We start from the raw sequence: 20,962 nt of genomic DNA on the forward strand, positions 1-20,962 counted from the left end.
AACAGGGGTGAATATTAGGATTTGGGGTCCCTAGGAAGAACCGCTTCCCCTGCACATTTAAATAAGATGTCTTTAATCTGCCCCATAGTAAAGAGTAGCAAATTGGAGTATATGTTGTGCACAAACAGGAACAATTTTGTAATTAAGACCTCTCTACGATTATATTTTTATATCTTTTTATATTCTTTTTATATATTTTTATACATAATTACCTACGGTGGGAACTCAGGTGGATGAGTCTGACTGTATGTTTATGTAAAATAAAATATCAGTAGGAGAATTCCTAATATTTGACATGTGAGAAATTTGATGCACCTCCATCAAATACCAAATTTTCAGTAACTTTTGTATATTAGGAAAATAAATCACTTCTAGAAGTATGCAAGCATTATTTTTCATATAAATACTAATATATAATAAACTCTTATAATGGAGAAGGAATGAGGCTGCTCAGAATTATGTTACTAAGCCCCACATTTATTACTTGTCACATGTAGTTGACATAAGTATCAGTGATGTGTGTTCCTAAAAATAACCAAAAAATTTTGCTGGACCTTCATGAAACCACTGGTGCTTAATTTGTTTTTAAAGTAATGTACAGAGAGTAATGCAGAGATTCTCAGTGAGCTTTATAAAGGGAACATTTTCTGGGCTGTTTGTAGAGAAGCCTCTTGAATCAGCAGTGGGACAGTTGTGCCTTTTATGCATAGGAAGAGTAGAAAGTCTTCAGGATAAAGAGCTACACCTCCATTTAGGATAAGACAGCAAGCTAGCAATGGGTCCCTGGGGGCATTTTGGATGTTGAAAGATTGATGAAGTGCTTTGCAGGAAAGGATTCCCCTCGTGTGCTGTTTTATGTTCCTTTCTGTTATTTCACTGGAGGCCAGATAACAGGCTCAATTCTGTTTCCATTTAAATGAATGAAAAACTTCCATTGACTGCAGGAGAGCAGGGATGGAGCTTGATGTGTTGTTGCTTTATGTCACAGTAACAATTGGCTGTGGTGCAGCAAACCCTGCTCCTGAAGTCTGTTCAGCCACAGGGCAGTGGCAGCTCCTTTGCTGCTGATTTTGGTAAAGGCAAAGTTGTTGTATCCACTGGGATTTGGGTATGCATTGTGAGCAATGCCATGTTAAGGCCCTCATGTCTGGATGGTTAGGTGTAGTCTCTTTGTTGTAAGGATAATTTAATTAATTTTGACTAATTTAGCAGCTCATGGTAATCGTGGGTTCCAAAGTCCATCTGAAATGGAGACAGTGTTGGGTTTTAGGCTTGCTCTGGTGCAGCCAGTCATGCACTCTTGCTCACTTTAGTGTACAGCAGGACTTGTAGTGGTTGGCAAGGCTTGAGGAGAAAGACGTGTAGTCACAGTGGCTGAGTGTGCCTCCCCCAGGAACAATATTTTCCTGGAGCCCTGGCTCACTGGATTGCTGTGCCCTGGGCAGCTGATGCTCCCAGGGGTACAAGACACTTGATAGCAAAGGCAGGTGAGCACCATCCACCCAGCAGACTGCACTGGGGATTATTTTTAGCCTTTCCACTTCCATATGACAAAGGCAATCCACTGTACCTGTGCATTTCTGTCCCATTCTCCCTGTGTGTGAATCCAAGGCAGACTGAGTGTCCCCCAGCAGGTCTGGAGGATGCAGGCAATGCTGCCACTGCTGCCAGGCTGCAGCTCTTGCAGCAGTTGGAGGATTAGGCAGGCTGGAAGGAGCTCAAATCCCTCAGCTGCTCGTGTCAGATATGGAGAAGCTGCCACAAGACATTAGCTCACCTTAAAAAACAGGAGGGAGAGGTGTTTGCTGGGTAAGTACATCAGCAAAGGCACAGCTGTTCTCCAGGTATCTCACAAAGCAATAGCAACCGGTGGATGAGCTGGATTTTATGACTTCTGAACAATATTAATAAAATAATGTTTTGATCTGAATATATTGCTCTGGTAACAGAATGTAGCTGTTTCTATGATACACAATAAAAATAAAATTTATTCCGAATTTTCCTGCCTTATTCTTTATAGAGATGTTTGCTGGCATCATTGCTCCCTCTATAAATGCTCTGAGGACTTTCCAGGCTCTTACCCACAGGCTGGAGGTGGCCTGTGGGCTACCTGGAGGCTGTGCAAAGTGATTGACAAAACAAGGCAGAGTCAGTAGGCTTTAGTGTACCATGGGGGATACATCTGCCTTGGAAATCTTTTTGAGATCCACAGATGAGAAAAGATTGAAAATTGCTGCTGTAATCAACCCAAATCCTCTTAATACTTGAAGTAGTGTGCTCCCTTTCATTAAAATGATGACAGTGATGGGGTCAGGCAGGATTGGGTGTGCAGCAGTTGGTATAATTTACAAGTGGTGTAATTTGGCACAGTGGCAGTGCAGCAGGATGGTTGAGCATCACCCAAGAGCTTCTTCTTGTGTGTGTGTGTGTGTGCATGCAAGGGAGGCAAACCCAAACAAAGAGGGAGGAAAAGGATTTGTGTGCAAAGCAGATTAACCACTTGCCATTGCATTGTTGAAAATTATTTAATATGGCTTGGGCTAAGGAAGGGAGGTATATGTATCTATATTTAGGTCTAAAGTGAACAGGACAGTCATGAACTTAAAGTTTTTGCAGGACATAGATCTCAACAGTTTCATTTAGATGTAATAACTGAATCTTAAATGCATCATAAGGTGCACTATTTGCTTGTTGAAAAAAATTGTTACATTTAAAGATCTCAAATCTCCAAAACTTGCAGGATTCATTTTTTTTTCTTCAACTTTTATTTCCTATGGTATAAGAAAAGTGGCTGGGAAGTCAGGAGAGCAGAACTGAAATTCCAGCCTGTATTGACATGTCACAGCATTTGCCAGTGGCATTTATTGTCCTTGAAGGGTGTGTTTTATTATGATTCTCTATAAGTATATTAGTCAGGATATGACTGATAAACAAGAGGGAATGTATTAAGGAGTTTAAGGAGTTTCTTCACACTAAACGAGAAAAGTATTTATTTACACTGTACAATGTAGTGGCTATGTATTTTAAGGCTGGCATGCATCCACATTCATGGATTCCCCTTCCCCACTTTCTTTGCCACTAGGATGAAGGAAAAAAGCATTTCTGTGTGTTTTGCCCTGTGTGTTCTGGGACTTCTGAGTGCGTCAGTGGCTCTGGGTATTAGGCGTCAGCTGGATTAACTTAATTGATTTCTTCAGTTTACCTAGCATGGCTTTTGGTTCAAGGTCTGCTTGCTTCCAGTTTTAAATGTATAACTCAGCTGTGGGTGTCACGTTTGTTTTGTCAGCAAGCTGTAAAATATTGCTAGGTTTTCATGCAAATGTGAAAGGCTTCGCTTGCCAATAGATACATAAAATAAATAGAGCATTCATACTGTTGGACAGTTTTCATAATGTTTATGTGATTCAGGTTATTTCTCAGGGCTTAATGTTTTATATAAAATAGATTATTGGTTCAAAACAGCAGCATACAGGAGGTTTTTAAAGTCTGTGAACACATAACATGTCAGCTTTAATTTAACAGATTGCATTCAAAGGATTAGCAGACCTCTTATAAAACATATGTTGAAAGTAATACTGATGTTTCTGTTGTTTTCTTTTTTTCCTTTAGAAGTTTTAAGTAATAAGCAATAAGCAGGAAATTCACTATTTTCTTTCCTGATTTTTTTTGTTTTTCTCCCCAGTGAACAGAGTATTTGCCAAGCCCGAGCTTCAGTTATGGTCTATGACGATACCAGTAAGAAATGGGTGCCAATCAAACCTGGACAGCAGGGATTCAGCAGAATCAACATTTACCACAACACGGCCACAAACACCTTCAGGGTGGTGGGAGTTAAACTGCAGGATCAACAAGTGAGTAACTATATCAAGTTTCCTGTAAATTAACCTTTGATCTCATTTGGTAACCTCAGTTCTATACCTAATGCAACATTTCCTGCTCCCTGCATGGTGCCTACTAGTCTGTTTACACTCCAGTGATTCAGCTCTTCTATAATTTTTTTGCACACACAATGTATCATAAACTATTATTACTTATTTGAAAAAAGAATGTTTGGTAGATGCCAAAGAGATTTAAATGCTTTTCCCCAATTTTTTTTCTTGTGAAATGAGTCTTATTCACTCTGCAGGCTTTGCTCTCAGCTCCCCCCAAATTACTTTTTACTTGTTTCTATTACTACATTAAGAATAGAAATAAAAATTAATTGTTCTGCACCACTGTCCCACAAAGTGTGGTTATTACATTGCTGTGATAAGCAATTAGTTCCTCGTAATGCATTTTAAAATCCTAGGTGCACACTGTGATCTGATTTACAGCGGACTAATTTTGCAGGACCTCCTTGGGTATTAAAGGAATAATATGGGATTTAGATTATCAGAAGTGGGATCAAAGTGGCCACAATGCTCAGCCCGGTGTGTGGTGTGCTGGACAGCACATGCCATCAGAGCTCCCTGGATGAGTGTCACAATTGGACCCCAAACAAAAGTTTCCTTGAGTGCAGCAGTGGTGCAGTACCTGCATTTTAGAGCAGGAATTTCAGAGGTGAGGGCTCCCCCCGTGTGCTGGCATGAGGCTGGCTGGCAGTAGCAGCCACCCTGTCCCCTCTGATGCTCACCTGGATCCCTCTGAGTGGCACGAGGATCAGGGAAAAGTGGGCCAGTGGTTGCCTGTTGGCTCAGGAGTGCTGCTGCCTCCTGGGAAGGTGAGTGAGCACTGCTGCTGGTGTGGGATTGGCAGGGACAGGGCTAATCCAGCCAAGCTAAACCAGGTCAGGCCAACCCAGAGAAGGAGCCAGGGCACCACCACCTCTCAGCTGCCACAAATGTTGAATGGGTTGATTTGCTTGTGGAAATGCTGATGATCCTCAGCTGACAGCTGTAAAGATGCTTGGGCCAACTGGGGAAAGTTACACAGGTTGCTTTCTGGAGGTGGAAATGGCTTTGCTACTCCATGCATATACATAGTCATCATTCTGAAAAAGTAAAAGCAGAACAAAAATAGGCGGGTTTTGAGCACACTGGTTTTCAGCTCCTTGCAGTGCACTTTTCAAACATCTGCCAAAAGTCTTGCAATTGCTTTTATCCTTCTCCATAGAGAAGAGGCAATATATGAAAGCAGCTCCATTCAGACAGAGAAAATATTTTCAAAAATAAGTGAAATACATTGTCTTCTTAGTCAGTTATGAAAGCCAGTACTGCTTTGTCCCAGGCCGTGCTAGTTCTTTATTTTACCTAGCCAGCAGGTGAATGTAAATTATTTTCATGTGACTGCAATATAAGATGGGACTGAATAGTTGGTGTTAAAGAAGCAGAAGTCATAAAGTCAATATGTATATATGTAAGGGAGACTAAGTACCAGGGGTCTGTCTTCATCAGAGTATGCAGCTTAAAGAGTAGGACATTAAAAAGTCAAATCTTAAGCTGCACTTTGAACATGCTTTGCATTAACTGTAATATTTGCTTGCAAATGTTTCAACTTGTGAAGATGCTGCATGCTAACTAGAAATCATCTCACTTCAGAAGGAAACAGGTAGAAGAATAAATTTCTCTAGAGTTTAAAGACTAAAAATCCTCTTTCAAATAAACAGAAAATATTGTCACTTATCTTAGTTGCTTAAAACTGCCTTAAACAAAGTGTTCCCCTTATATATGACTACAAAAATCCAGTATTATGAATGAAGTTGAGACCGTGTAGCATAGTAGTATTCAAAGGAACACTCTTAAAAGTCTCAAGATTCAGAATTTAATATATTTTTAATGAGTCTCACATGGAGTCGTAAGCTTGCTTGGCTTGCTAAGTATTTGCATTTAAAGAGAATAGAAATGAATTTCCGTTAAAATAATTCTATGTTCAAGCCATTTCATGCTTGCTCTCAAGTTCTGTTAGATCTCACAGAAACTGAGGCTTTAGTAAAGCTGTTGATTTGCCAGAAAAGACAGATTTATCTGGAAAGGACCAATCTTCAGCTAAAATGTGATTTGGCATATGATGAAGCTTATGAAGCTACACAGATTTTTGAAGACTTGAGAAACTGGTTTAAAATATGTAGCACAACAATACCATGGAGGAACAATTTACACTTTTCTTACATACTCTTTGTCAAGGCACAGACTAATCTTCCTGGCTTCATCCCTGCCTGATGAAGAGATGTTTTATTCCCTTTAATTTTGTTGGTTTATATTACACCTCGAATAATATCTCTCTTTAATTTTCATCCTCTTTTTAATTTTCCACATGTCTTCTGCAGACTCCTTGTCTCTGTCTTGCTGCCTTTCTGTTTCCTATCCCTTTTTTGGTGCATGTGCTGTACTGCATTCTCATTGTGCTTATCTTATCTCCTCATCACCTTATCTCCTTCTCTAGCTGAGGTGTCTGCAGAGTTCACCCCAGACAGATGTGGTCTGTGGAGCAGCAGAGCTGGGGCTGCTCTCTGCTCAGGAAGTGGCCATGGTCTGGGCTGCAGCCTTGCACAAGCTCCTGCTGGCCTGAGCAGGAGCCCAGAAATCCACAGCTACAGTCTTGACACTTTGGAGTCACCACAGAGGCCAGACCTGGTTTGAAGCTAAGGCCAGATCAGTGTTACAGTCACTCCACATCATAAGCTTTGATGTTTCCTTGTGGAAATGCTTCGTTTTGATGCTCATTGAGGCCTTTTCCAGCCTGAATAATTGGGTGATTCTGTGGTTCTTGAAGCCAACAATTGCAATCACATCTTTTGCACCCATGTTGCAACTCACCAGCTGTTGTTGTCACCTGGCCTGTTGTAAAGGTGATGTGTGAACTTCAGTTCACAAAGCTAAAAAGCAGTAGCTCCCCATTCCAGAGTCCTGATCAAGTGGAGGTTTAAAATTAGGGCTTTACATCGAGTGATGTCAGTTCAGCCTGATCTCATCACCCAGAGGCACATGCTGAACAAACAGGCAGGGAGGAGGAGCAGCCCAAAAGTGAATCACATCTCCTGAGGGGCTGGGTGTTCATGTGGCTGAGAAGTGAATGCAGAAACAGGGCCTTGGGGGAGCTGAGACATTTTACATGTGAACCCCAGCCAAGACTGGAACAGGAATGGGATTCTTGGGATATAAGCTAACCACAGTTTTTGAAAAGAAAGAACCAATTAATCACTGTTGTGACTTATTAGAAGTTCCTCAGGTTTGAGCCTGCCTACAGAAGTAAAGAATGTGGCCTCAGCTGTAGCAGTTTTTCCATCCTTGCTGAGAGGTGATCCTGAGCACTGGCAGCATGGCAGGGCCAGGCTGCTGAGCCATTTCCACTCTGCAGGAACAAGCAATTGTCTTGTCCTGCTTTCATAAGCAGGAGTGTTGGTGGTGAGGATTGTGTGGGAGCTCCTCCTGTGCTCAGGTGTTCCCTGAAGCCACTCCATCCCTTCTAGCCCCATTCCCCTAAATCCCATCAGCCACCCCCCTCGTCGCTGCTGGCAGCTCACAGCTCTGCAGTCACAAGGAAGAGCTTCTTGGTTTTGAGCTTTTTTGAGGTTTTGAATTTAACAGGCTTCAAAACAGCACAGACATTTATATCAGTAAGATATATCAGTAAGACTACATTGTTTCAGGATATAAAATGCTAAAAGAGGGCTGAAAAGAGTGGCATATAAAATGTCATGTTTCAGCTTTTAAGTCAAATTACAGGGGAAAAGTGATAGGAAGAACTGTTTGCCATGGACAAATCCATTATTTATTTCTTCAAGATTTCCAGTAAGGGCTTCTCCAATTCACCTATTGTAGACTGCAGCTGAAGATTAAAAGATGAACTCTTGGTCTGCTCAGCCTGGCAGATGTGCTGTCATACTGACATATGAAGCTTTAGAGTAAAGATCTCTTAGAAGCACCTGTAAAAAAACCGTATGCTTCAAACAGGGAGACCTTCTTCATTTTAATTACTGCTCTGAAGCACTTCATTATCATCATGTGCCTTGCAGATCTCTACACCATCTGTACAAGACACTTTTGTGCACTCATTCTTAATAACAGCAGGAGATCCACTCCTCTTTTTTTCCATTTTCTATAAACATGAGCAAAGGAGATAAAAATGAAACTCTGGCTATTTCAAGTTTCATTTCCCAGTGATTCATTTCTCAGTAAACTCTCTGATTTGAGTTTGAATACAAGGTATTACGTGTGTGGGCATCCTGATGATTACTGAAGGTCAACATTCAAATTCTCTCTTTATTCAATTAAAGGGATCTAACCCTGAGAACAAAGAAGATCCTTGGAGTTCTTTGGAAGTCAGTTTTGAACAGTTTACCTGACTTCCATTAAACAATTTTTGGCGTAGGTTTTTACAGTTTCTGTCTTTCATTATACAGCTGCACTGCACCCTCTGATGCCCTTTGGGCTTTGATAGTGGTGTTCTTTGAAACAGAAGTTTCTGCTAGTAGGTCAGAAAGACTCATTTTGAAAGCCTGGTAGAAGCTCACAATCTTTCTGAAGACACTGCCTATGCATTCCCTCAGTTAGTCTACTCAAAAATGGTTGGAAGACTTAAAAATTGGTCCATGTTAAAACTATTAGTTTATAAATCCAGGCATGAGTCTACTTGATGCTCAGGAGACTCTTTGAGTGTGAGCAACATTGGTACAGGCTCTCCCAGTGCTCAGCAGAAGAATGGGGGTGATGTCACAATTCTTCAAGGAGAAAAGGCTATCCAAGGAAGTTCAGTGCCTTTGCTGTGACCAGTTTCCACTTCATTCTGGTTGGTGTGTGTGTCTTCCCACACGGCATGTAGGTGACACAGTTCCCAATTCTAGGGGACTAATTCTTGGGAGCCTGCATACCCAGCATAGGGCTGCATCTTCCTTTGGCTCACAGGTCAGGAATTTCTCAATGAAATGTGACAAAAAAAGCAGTGTAGGTCTGATTGCTTCTCAATGCATTTTCATGGAGCCTTAGTAATGATACAGGTTGAGTGCAACAGCTGGACCATCTTATTTGTGCCTAAAGCTAGATCAAGTATTCAAAGCCTATCTTCTACATCACTCTCTAATGCTGGGTCTGTAAGTAAAGGCATCCTAGAAATAAGAGTATATCTGTAATCATCTAGAGGGCTAGTGGATTGTTTCCATAATTTTTGTTTATTAATATAGTAAAGTTACATCTGTTAACTATATCAATGAGACAGTGTTACCCTTCAAAAATACTAACGTGTGTAAAACAATTTGTTCTTTGTTAGGTGCTCTAATGTTTCTCTGCCAGTTTAAACTGCCAATCCACTGACAATTCAGAACTCACAGCTAGGAGTCGTTAATCTCTGAAATTAGTTTTAAAAGTCTGCCTGTATAATTAAGAATTGTCAGTTATCTACCAAAAATATTGTTGGACTAATTAAACGCACTGAAGCTTTTTAGTTGCAATCATACTCTTAACAGAAAACTTTCCAAAATGCTGGTTGGACTGCAAAAAAATGTATTGGTAGGTTTTCTGGTATGTGGAGTCCACCTGTAACATAAATTCTGTGTGCAAAGTGGTACAGTGGTGCAGTGGACACTCCTGACTCTCCACCCTTAGCTAGAGCAGCTCACACTTTTAGCACTGGAGGTTTCTGTCTGCATCCCAGCTGTACTGTGTAGCTGGGTGTCCCAATGCCCTGCCCAAGGATAAACAGGACATTCATTGTATTTAGCAGATTAAATTGCAAAAGAAACAGCCTTCTGCTGCAGTCACCCTTTGCCTGGAAAGCACCACATGTACAGCAAGGGAGAAGGTGGGAGAGGAATGGTTTTCTAGGTTTGTCATTGCCTGATTCTAAAGAAAAAGTCAAAGCACAAGAAGCTGGTGGTGATCAGACACATGGGTGAAGGAAAGCAAAGTGGGTGCAATGAGTCACTTACGTGCTATAGGGCAAGGTTAGTGCCAAGAGCTCTCTCTGGCTCCTTTTTTAACAATTGGGCATGATCATCCTCCAAAAGATGGAAACAGCTGCTGGCCCTGGCTCCTGACAGCTGTTTGCAGCATCTGCACAGCTGCATCCTGTGCCGGTGCTGTAGAAAACACGAACAGGTAATAGATTTTGCAAAACTGGCTTGCAAGTCCCCGAGGCTGAAGCGAATTGTTGTAAATCTCACCCCAGATGTGGGTCTTTGTCACTGAAACAAACACTGCCTTACCCTGCAGCGTGTAGGAGCTGCCTAGGAACTGCCTCTACCCATTCAGGTAACCTTCACACAGGGTTGGGTGGGTTTTTTCCCACAGAAAACAGTGCTGCTGTTAATCCTTACCCCTCTGTCCCTAATCACAGGTAGTGATTAATTACTCAATTGTGAAAGGACTGAAGTACAATCAAGCCACCCCTACCTTTCATCAATGGCGCGACGCACGGCAGGTCTATGGCTTGAATTTTGCAAGCAAGGAAGAGGCTACCACATTCTCCAATGCAATGCTGTTTGCTCTGAATATCATGAACTCACAGGATGGAGGTAAATTAATCTCTCTTAATCTGTGACATTTTAAAGTGCTTGTTACCAATCACCTAGTGCAGTTGTGCTGGATATTATGCCATTATAAAACACGCTATAATAAAAAACCTTAGCCTTTAGATCAGCGTTTGCTGTGGTATGAATTGCATGTTTTCAGATTTTATTTCCCTTTCTGCTGACTTTTTATGATGCCTTAACTCACCGTAGGAAACAAATAGTTATTTGGGAATGCCTTAGCAGGCACACTGATTTATGTGGATCTGTATATGTGTTGTTTTACATATGAAAAGGCAGAATAAAATGTAAGTAAACAGAAGCTAGAGTAAAATGAGCAAAATCTTCCAGGATAGAGCTTGGAGTGGTATTTCCAGTGTGTTGGGCCAGCTTCAGCTGTTGGCTCTCGTGGGTCAGCTTTCCAAAAGAGGAGTGTGTGGCACCTTGGTTATTGAACACTACTATTGACTGTAGAAGAGGTTTGTGGTGAAGTTTGCTGTTCTGTGAATTTGTCATTGCAGTAGCTTGAACTGGGCCCAAAATAAATTCTTAGTTTCAGTGGAAACCATTTTCTGGTTTGTGGTATCTGGATGAAGCACTGCCCTCAGTTACACGCTTACGACCTCTCTGCAGCTCCTGGGCTGGGAACAGAGCAGTCCTTGTGCAGTGTCTTTTTTTTTTCCTGCAAAAACACACACCACAGCCTTATTTTCCTTTTGCAAACAGAGTGAGTCAAAGTTTGCGTCACTTGCTGCCATCCAGGTTTCACTGGTGGTCACTGGTGATGGACAGCAGCTCTATAGAGAAAGATTGTCTCCTGACAACCTGCCATACACAAATGTGTCTTACTAAAAGGTGTACTTGTAAGATAAGAATTCAGATTTTTTATTTTGCTATTTCTGTTCTATTAAGCTGACAAATGCAAAACTCATACAAAATCAGGACATATTTCAAATTCTTTGCTATATTTGGAAGTACTGAGTACTTAATTCTGCTTTCTTAATCTTGAACATTTTCAGCTGTAGTTGTGCCACAGCAGGAGACTTCAGGAGGAAATCTGACCAAGATTCACCAGTCCTGAACTTGTGAAAGGCTGAAGAGTACAGAGCTCTTTGGCTGCTCAGATGTGCCCAGCCCTTTAGACCTTCAAATTTGGATGCTTTGACTGTTGTCTGGGTGTAGTGATTGGTTTCATGTCTGTCATGAGTCTGCCTTTCTTCCAAAAGTCCTTAAATTTGGTTGGTTTTTTTTCCCATCTGTCTCTTCCCATCAAAGGGAGTGAGTTTTTGGCAGGATTTTGAGTTTGCTTCAGGGAGGTGCATTGTGGAAACACAAGTCTCAGGATAAGAATTTATTGCTCATAGGCTGAAATACAAGAAACTGCCTTAAGTTATGTTGGCTACACTTAGCAATGAACAACAGGTATTTTGAAAAAAGTGGTTTTGAGCACTTGAAAAGCCAATTAAATTTTTGAGAAGTTTATGCAGCCACCAATAATTTGCATTTTGTCCATACCACAGAGCTTGTATTTAGAGTTTGTAGTTGTCACATTCAAAGGTGTGAATTGGGTCATAGTTAAAAAACTTTTTTTTCTGGACAAAAAAGAATGGTTTGGTATGCATCCAGTCTTCAGCAACCCTTTTTGTCTCATACATGAAGGTTGAAAGTTTCAAAGATTGCCAGTTGTCCCATGCTTTACAGCTGAACTTGTCAAAAACTGAAATTTTGATTAAAGGGAATTTCAGCATTTTTTCTAAAACCCTCTGATTCTATGAAACAAATTCCAAAAATGCTAATTTTTATTTTTTTCTTTTAAATTATTAAATTTATCTGCAGGGGTATTTCTCTTTAATATTAGCTACACATTTATAATGGATCACAATGAAGCTTTTTATATCATCATAAATTTTCCTGTTACTGCAGTGATCTCAGCATCCCAATTGACAGCTAAAGAATAATGGATATAAGGTATAAAATGTTTTTTCATATCTGCTCTTCCAGGCTTCTATAGCCCTTAAGCTTTTGTGGGCATGAATTAATGTGAGCAGTAATTCACACAAACACACATATCCATATATATCTTTCCAGGCACTGCCACTGCCTGTGCACTCCATCCATTCTGCTGCCTGCATGCTGCATTAGGGTCTGCTTTTTTCATATGGAAAAATCATTAGGAATAAAAGTATTTATTATATCTATGCATCCATGTATTAAAGTTGTCCCTGTGCTATGCAGATGGATGGCAGCTTTGTATGCATTTGTATGCCCAGAACTGCTCACACACTCATAAAAAGCTCAACCAAAACCTCAGGGTGAAGCAGAGTCTCCCTGTGCCACCTTCTCAGGGCAGCAAACCCTACCTGCTGTTCTGCAGTTTGGAATGTGCTGTGTGCACTACTTGGCACGTGCTATTTCTAATGTTTAGTTTTTTCCTGTAGTCCCCACTGAGACATTAGTACATTTGAGTGCTGCTGATCCTCCCATAGTTGAATGGATTCTGGCTTCCATGGCTGCTTCTCCATTCTACTACTCACTTCCATAAACTGGAATTAATCATGGTAGACTACAGCAGTAGTGATATGAGACTGCATCATACCCTCAGTGCAGTCAGGGCACTGTTACATTTGGGAAGATAACTGGTCTTGACACAAAGTAATGGTGTGGAGGTTTGAATGGTGCATTAAGATGAATTAGTTTGAAAAAATGGTAGCAGTCTATGTTTTGGGGAGTTGGAAATAATTTTTAGGTAGTGCTGACTTTCAAATGAACACACTTGAACAAATGAACACTAATTGTGAGCTAGTGGTGGGAATTACTGTACTGTCCTCTTCTTCACAAGAGAAACTGCAATGCCCAAGAACAAGCACAGGCACTATCTCTCTGTTCTGACTGCACAGGCCATGAGTGAAAATGAAACAAGTGCTTTGTTAAATGACAAAGGTTAAACGAGCTGAATCAGATCCTACAGCCAGACTCTGTTTACCCAGGTTACATGGCAAGATCAGTGTTGGGGCAGGTGTCTTCCCAGGAGTGTGACATCCCAGAGTTTGCAAAAGTTGGGATAAAAGCCATAGCCTTAACTCTCTGACTGGTTTCTGCAGTGGATGTACTCATACTCTCACCCATGGGAGAGTGGACACAGGTGCCCATGTTCTCAGTGCTGTGGTGTTGTCAGCCTCTCCCAGTGCACATCCCCAGGGTGGGCTAAAGCAAGCCTTCAAAGAGGTGAACACAGACCTGGCTCATTCTTGTGCTTGGTTAAGGATGCTAACAGTTGGGCTAGGAGTAATCCAAAATCAGATAAAATGGGACTAAAATAGAAATAATTTTACAAATATGTACCATCCTTTCTTTAGAGGTTGACAAGTTGACTCACCGAATCACAATTGTTTACCTGGCAGCTTGTTTATGTGCCTAATTACTTTGATTTCCTTATACATCTCTTTAATCTGCTCTCCCTTACAAACAAAAGGAGAAATGTTGGTCCTGAGCCAGCCTGCAAAATGAGAGCAAATGCTAACATTGACTTGCTTATTACCAAATCTCTTGCTTACAGTGCTTTAATGGTGTCATTTAGTAAGACCATTAACATGACAAACAATTTTATTGTTTTTATTTCATGGGTGGCCACTTTGAGAAGACAGACCTTTCACTGGCATAAGTTACCTGGTACAAGGTAGTGTGTCACCAGCTTGCTTTGTCAACTGCAGCCAGGGCTTACATCCTCTTAGATTTATCAAATGCAATGACTAGTGGCAGGGCAGTATGGTTATTGGAGCAGCACATAATGTGAGAACATTAGTAAGCTAAAATAGGCAAGTTCCTCCCTACCACAATTTTGTAGGAAAGCCAGTGGTGCCTGTAATAAAGGTAACTTTTTGTAGGGCTTAATGGAGCCTGTACACTCCGTGCTTCTCCCAGGGAGTGGCTGCACTTCTGGGAGAGAGGGAATGAGAATATTTTCTCTTTCTTGTTCCCCAAATTTCTGGGGACAGGGAAAGGAGTTAACCTTTTTGTTCCCTCATTTCCTCACTTCAGACATGGAGTCCCAGGTGGCTGCTGGCAGCACCTGCTTGTTCCCATGTTGCAGAAGGGGACAGTGGCTCAGCTTTGTGGCTTGCCATGACCAGCTCCGAGGGCTGAAAGACTTGGTACCTCTTGCAGAAGAATTAAGATTCTGGTTTTTTCTGCTGGTGAATGCTTCCTGTGACGTAGTAAATATAATGTATTGTGAACTTTTGCATTTCTTTTGATGTCTGTGCCCTGAGGACTCAGTTATTGTTTACTTGCAATATATTAAAACTCCATTTCTAAATGTAAACACCACATGCTGAAAAGCCTTATGCAGAGGGCTCATTGCAGAGTTAATCATAGTTAGAGGTCAGCTGCCTTATCTCAGAAGGTAAAAGTTGGACGAAAGCTTGAAATAGAAGGAGAGGGGTTTGAAGAAAATTAATAGTGATTTATTTCTTTATTTATTCCTTGTAAAAAAGCCTTTTTCTTGTTCTAAGTGTCTTACAGACCACAGGATACAGACATAGGTCACAGAGGGTGCAGAGTTGAGCCCTGTGCCTTCAGCTTCACAGACCCAGCCTTACCTCTGCAGGGAGGCATTTTTCATAGTCAGAAGGATTGCTCCTCACTCCTCTTCCTCTGGTTAGAAGATCTGCTGCCTTTTCCACCACTCTGGATTATTTGACATGTATTTCTCCTTTCCCATAAGATGGATTTTATTAATTTCTTGGGAATTTGAAATTCTCTTTTCCTTCAGTTATTCTGCTCTTACCCTTTTTTCAGAAGTGACATGTTTGTATTGCTGGGAGGAAGTTCCTTGAATAACACTTGGAAGAAATAAAAGAATAAAGCTTTAATTCATCAAATAGCAGATAAACTGGCAGAATGTACCATACAATCTCTCCCCTAGTTAGACACCTTAAGTATTTGCAAGGTTTCTGTCAGTGAAGGATGTGTGAAGATTATAGTGTACTGGATTTCACACAAAATATTTTTTTATAAAACACAGGAGTTTTTATATTTTTTCTAATGTTATATTCAGTTCATTTTTTCATTAACATTTTACCAACTAGTCCTACATCACTCAGTCTTTCAGTAGCAGTAAAGTGTAACTTCTGGGAAATTCAGCTGTCTGAATTCACCTTCTCCAAAGCAGTGCCTGTTTTATTTGATAATATTGCCCCAAGACTTCCCAGCACCACAGAGTGGGAAGACAAAAGACTTCATCTTCATTACAGCACTGCATAATACATAAAATAGCTCATCAATAATGGAAGGGACCCACCACAGAACACAATGCCCACTTGCAGCCAGCTGGTTCCAAAACTGGGCTGGGGTAAAGAGATCTTTGGTGCTTTGCATGCTGCACTGTGGACTCATTTCCCACCAGGTGCAGATTATAAATCCCTAAAATGGTATATTCTGTGTACATTTTACTTTTCAGAGTGCTGATAACATTAAAAGATGTGTGTAACTTCAGATGGCATAGGCATTTCAGAACATTTAGCATGGATTCTGCTGCAGGTCTTTGAAGCAAGTCATTCCACATCTTGTTCCTGTTTATAATTCAGGCATAGAGAACTTGTAAACAACAAACTTTTGGACTCACTAGTGTCAATATGATCCATGTGGTCAGACACCTAGGGCTAGCCAAAATAGCAGCCTGCAGGCAATGCAGGGTACATGTAAAAAATACAAAAAAAAAAAAAAAAATCTGCCTCTTTAGAAAAAAACAAAAGTTTTCCCAGGGGACTAAACATTTTCTGACCGACATCTTTCAAAAACACCAGAGAAAGGCTTCGAGAAATAAATTTTCACAATGTTTCCAGACTCATGCCTACACCAGTTTCAGTATCAACTTTAGTCACTCAGAAATGTTCTGCAGATAGAGGGGTTTCTGGTCTAAATTGCTTGCTTTGTAATCAATGAAGAGGGAGGGAAAATTCAAATGAGATGATGAGCTTTTTCCTTTCATCTGCTGCATTGCTTTATCACTGAAACTGTTCCAGAAAAGTCCACATGACATACAGAATATTTTAGTATATTGCTTACTACAGAAATTAATTCCTTCCTTTGCCAGTAGGACAGGGATGAGCTGTTACTCAGCAAACTAAGTGGGAATTTATTTTCCCAAAGCAGTCAGTGAAAGGCACACCCCAGGCAGTGCCCCACTGTGTGTTCCACAGATCTCTGCCCAACTCTTGTGACCCCAGCTATAAAATATCAGCTCAGCCACAGGATCACTCATTGTGTTTAATTCCCAAAACTTCCTCTTCCTGTGCTGAGGGGGATGATAGTCCCATAGTCCTCCCACAAGCCCTCTACCCAAATTTCCAAAATAACCAAACTTCTGGAGTAATAGGTACTCGCTTGCAGGCTTCCCCTGCCTGCCAAACTGCTCAGGTGTTGCAGCAGACCTCTCACTAGGGGTAGAAATGAACCAAGACACAGTCTGTCATTCAGTAACATGAAAAGGGTCCTGGTTTATTCTTCTTTACAGCTTTGCCATCCTGACTCTGCTACAGCAAGCTCCTCCTCAGGGCCCAGCTGCAGACTCTGAGTGCTGGCTGTTTCCTGGTGGACTGTGACTGCAAGCATTGGTTTGCAGGTTCTGACCACACATTTTCACCTAGCTTGAATATGACTGCAGGCTCCAGCAGTCCCAGACTGACCTCACAGCAGACTTTTACAGTAGCAGCTCTCTCCCTTGTTTTGTTCTTTGTGCCTCTCTGAAGCATTCCTTCTCCCCCAGGCCCTCTTCCTCAAGATCCTCCATGATCAGCCAGCCCCACCCCTTTTATCACACTTACCTTTATTAGTCACAGCTGTGACCCATTCAGAGCAAGGCTATTCCTCCTCTTGGGTGATTAGTACAACTGTGATTTATCAGGGGTGAGGTTGCCTGTAATCTCTTCTACACCTACACTCAGGTGCCCTCTTCTCAGGTTAACCTGGGCTTCCTAATTGGATATATGACATTTCACAGAATCAGTGAATATTCTGGGTTGGAAAGGACTCACGGAGATCATCAAGTCCAACTCTGAAATGAATAACCCATACAGGGGTTGAACCCACAGTCCTTGCATTATTAGCATTAGGCTCTAACCACCTTCTAGGAACCTAAGTACACTTCACATTAATAGAAACATGTTTAAAACCAGAACTGGATGAAGTTTGCCCAGCCAGGAGAAGCAGGGAGTAAAACTGGCTAATCTGCTGTATTAGCTTGGCTCCAGCTGACTGAAGCACACAAGGTGAATTGTTTCATTTGTGAATAGATAAACTGGGATTCCAGACTCCTTTCAGTGCTAGAACTGTAAATATCATTGCTGTTATTCATCTGTCAAGAAGTATCAAACTGTTATTTAATTATTCTGCTCTATAGAAGTCACCATTTTTTCAATTCAGTTTTTCAGTCCCCTAGATGGGAGGGATCCACAGCAGGAAGTTTTCCAGGGCACTGAAGTGCTCTCACAGTGTTATGCAAATAAAAAGCCCATGACATGTTGCTTGTGTGCATCCCAACCACTTTACTGCAGGACTCCATTGTATCCCAGCTCAGAGCAGCAGTGCTGGAGCTGCTGTCCAACTCCTGGAACAACAAAAGGTGCCTCTGTTCTTTGGAGAGCATTATAAAACTAAAGGCTCTTGAGTCTCTTACTGATGCTTTTTGCTGTGCTGAACTCTTCTGCTCTAAACCAAAACCACTTCAGGAAGGAAACTGTGTAGTAGAAAAATTGTTGAGAGATTCTCAAGAAAGACTTGCACACACTGACTTGTGCTGGCAAGATTCCCTTGAACCATTGCCTTCAAACTCCTGTTTCTCTGAGTGTGGTGCAAACTGGAGAAGTTTCCAGAGCTCAGTGATAGAAGATTCAATGTGGCTTTTTCACTAGAGTATAATCAGTGGCAGAAACATATATTATCTTAGGGGGAAAAAAAATTATCAGAATTCAACAAGTCCAGTAATTTATGTGCAAGCAGTATAGGCCAGATTTTGGCCAGTGTTCATTTGGAGAACATTTATAGAATGGTTTGGGTTGGAAGGGACCTTAAAGATCACCTAGTTACAATCCCCTGCCATGGGCAGGGACAATTTCCTCTAGATCAAATTGCTCAAAGCCCCATCCAGCCTGGCCTTGGGTGCTTGGTTTTATTTAATAGACTTTCTGTATTCTCAGCTAAGAGCCAGTCTCTAAAATAGTTTGTCTCTGCACAGTAACTCACCTACTCCCCTAGCTGTGATCCCCCTCCTAATAATTAGTAATTAGTAACATGATCTTCCTGTTAATGGGAGTAGAACTATAAGCATCTGTAGCAGTGGCTTTTGTACCTGAGCTGGGATGTTTGTGTGGTCAAGGAACAGGAACAGATGCTCTTGGTACAGTCAGTTATGTACTTGGTGTCCCTAAAAGCAAAATTCATCCCATTTTTCCTCTCTCTCATCACTGGCTGTAAAGGATTGATGCTAAGAACTCTTCATTGCTCCCTGCAATTTTACTATGATAGTCTTCCAAACTTCATAATTAATGAATTAATGATTTCTAATTATGGTGTAATTAATTAGTAACTACAATGATAATTAAGCCTCTAGTTTAACAATAATAAATTAGGGACCTGGAAACTAATGTGCATAAGGTGTATTTTTATTGATGCTCCATGGATTTCCTTGGGACAGTTAATGAGAACTCCCAGGAACACATGTGTGTGTTTTGCATATCCATACAGGTGTTCACATGAGCAGTGCACATCAGATTATCCTTTCTCTGACTGCCTGAGCTCTGCAAACAGATGGGCTTTTTGCATGCAATTTTTTTTATTTTATACCAGAAGTGAATTTAGGAAGATAGTCACACATGTAAATTGAAGTCAGGAGTAAGTTGCTGGGCTAAGAGGATTTTTTCACTGATAAAACTGGTAGTATTTTGAATTTATTTTTTTAGCTATGCTGTCAGTGTGCAAACAGCACTCACTAAAAAGATGTTCTGGTCAAAGCACAGGGTTTAGGACTGTGCAGGGACAGCCAGGGGAGTAGGGCAGAGCTTTGGAACCCTCTGGCAGCTGAGGGGAAAGTCTGTTTAATTCCAGCCACGGGTGAATCGCCATATGCTGCTGCCAGCAAAGCATGTAGATAGAGCAGCTTCTCCTGCTGGCTGGTAATCCCCAGGGAGCTCACACAAAGTCTATTAATGGCCTTCTTAGGTGACTCTCTGTGCTCATCCAGCATCTTATTTTTCACCCAGTCAGGGACTCAAAGCTCGAGGTTGTGTTGTGTTGTGTTGTGTTGTGTTGTGTTGTGTTGTGTTGTGTTGTGTTGTGTTGTGTCAGACCCTTGTGGCAAGGACTTGTGATTTCTCCAGTTAATTCTGGTGAAGCAATACAGCTGAAAATGGGATTCATTTAACTGAACATCAGCCATTTAAATGCTGATGGCATTTAAAGGCATGGAGTTGACAGTATCGTGCCTTTCCCTTTCCATGGAGTGAGGAGGGCTCACCTGGAGGTGAGGGGCTGTAGCCCTGTGCAAGCTGCACAGTCCCTGCCACGCTGCAGGGAGCAAGCTGGGATAGAATGGAGCAGCGTGGGGCTGCACTGCAGCTCAGGAAGGAAGCAATCTCCTAATGGGTGATTTTAGTTCTCCAAGCGTCCAGCCTTTGCCCTTGTACGTGCTCAGCTGCACAGCTGAGGAGGGCACAGCGTGATTCAGGGTCTGATGGTGCCTTTGGAATTCTGCTCCATCTCTACTGACAAAAAAGCCAAACCCTGCCAAGCAATCACCGTCAATCAGATTTGCATGGATTGCTTTATCTGTTGGTCTTGATTAGTATTCTGGAGATGTCTGTAGAAAACATGAATTTTAATTGTGCTTCCTCCAGTGCTGTTTCCAGGGACTCCCTCTGGTGGTTTGGAAGCTGTGTGATTATCAGCCACACAGCCCACTAGGAGAGCTGAGCTGAGGAGTATCTTGGCTTTTTTCACACCTTTAAAAATAAACTTGGAGTCAAGGTCATTGAGGTTATCACCTCTTTTGACTGCTTAAACTTGCTAGGTGTGCATTGCTCATTTTTGTACAGAAATGATGCATTTCCTGCGGCGTGGCAGACTGAGGAGCACTCCTGCAGGTACCTGTGTGCTGGTCTAGACAGGAGCAGGACATTCAGAACACTGGATGCTGTCAGAAATCCATTTGAATATGGATTGTCCTGAAATTTAATGGATATCCCTTCTAAGGCATTTTAGATTATGGGGCATTTGCGTTTTCTTTTTTTGGCTTACCATGGCATCCACAATAGAAATGACTATGCACATTTGAATCTGGGTCCCCAGGTTCCCCTGCATCATTTACAAATACATACATTGCAGTTTCACTTCTCAAATGCTTTGCCAGCAGATCTTACAGAATCCTTGCTAAATGCAAAAGAAAACACTTTGAATCAGCAAAACATCAGGGCTAGCTGAACTTGGACAAACAGAAAGAGCCTTTCAGTGTCCTCTGGAGCCTGCCAAAGCACCAAGTGCTGGTAATGA

At 41.5% G+C, this 20,962-nt stretch overlaps 1 protein-coding gene across 7 annotated transcripts in view; it reads left to right on the forward strand.

Moving 5' to 3' along the window:
• Window positions 1-20,962, forward strand: part of EVL (Enah/Vasp-like) — a 141,313-nt gene that overhangs the window by 71,904 nt on the left and 48,447 nt on the right. For all 7 annotated transcript variants that reach the window (XM_079308181.1, XM_079308183.1, XM_079308182.1 and 4 more), the window contains exons 2-3: window positions 3,683-3,851; window positions 10,249-10,426. In XM_079308181.1, the coding sequence (XP_079164307.1) occupies window positions 3,683-3,851; window positions 10,249-10,426 (347 nt within the window). The remainder of the gene's footprint in view (window positions 1-3,682; window positions 3,852-10,248; window positions 10,427-20,962) is intronic.

Source organism: Erithacus rubecula (assembly GCF_903797595.1).
Source record: "Erithacus rubecula genome assembly, chromosome: 6".
Taxonomy (NCBI): Eukaryota; Metazoa; Chordata; class Aves; order Passeriformes; family Muscicapidae; genus Erithacus; species Erithacus rubecula.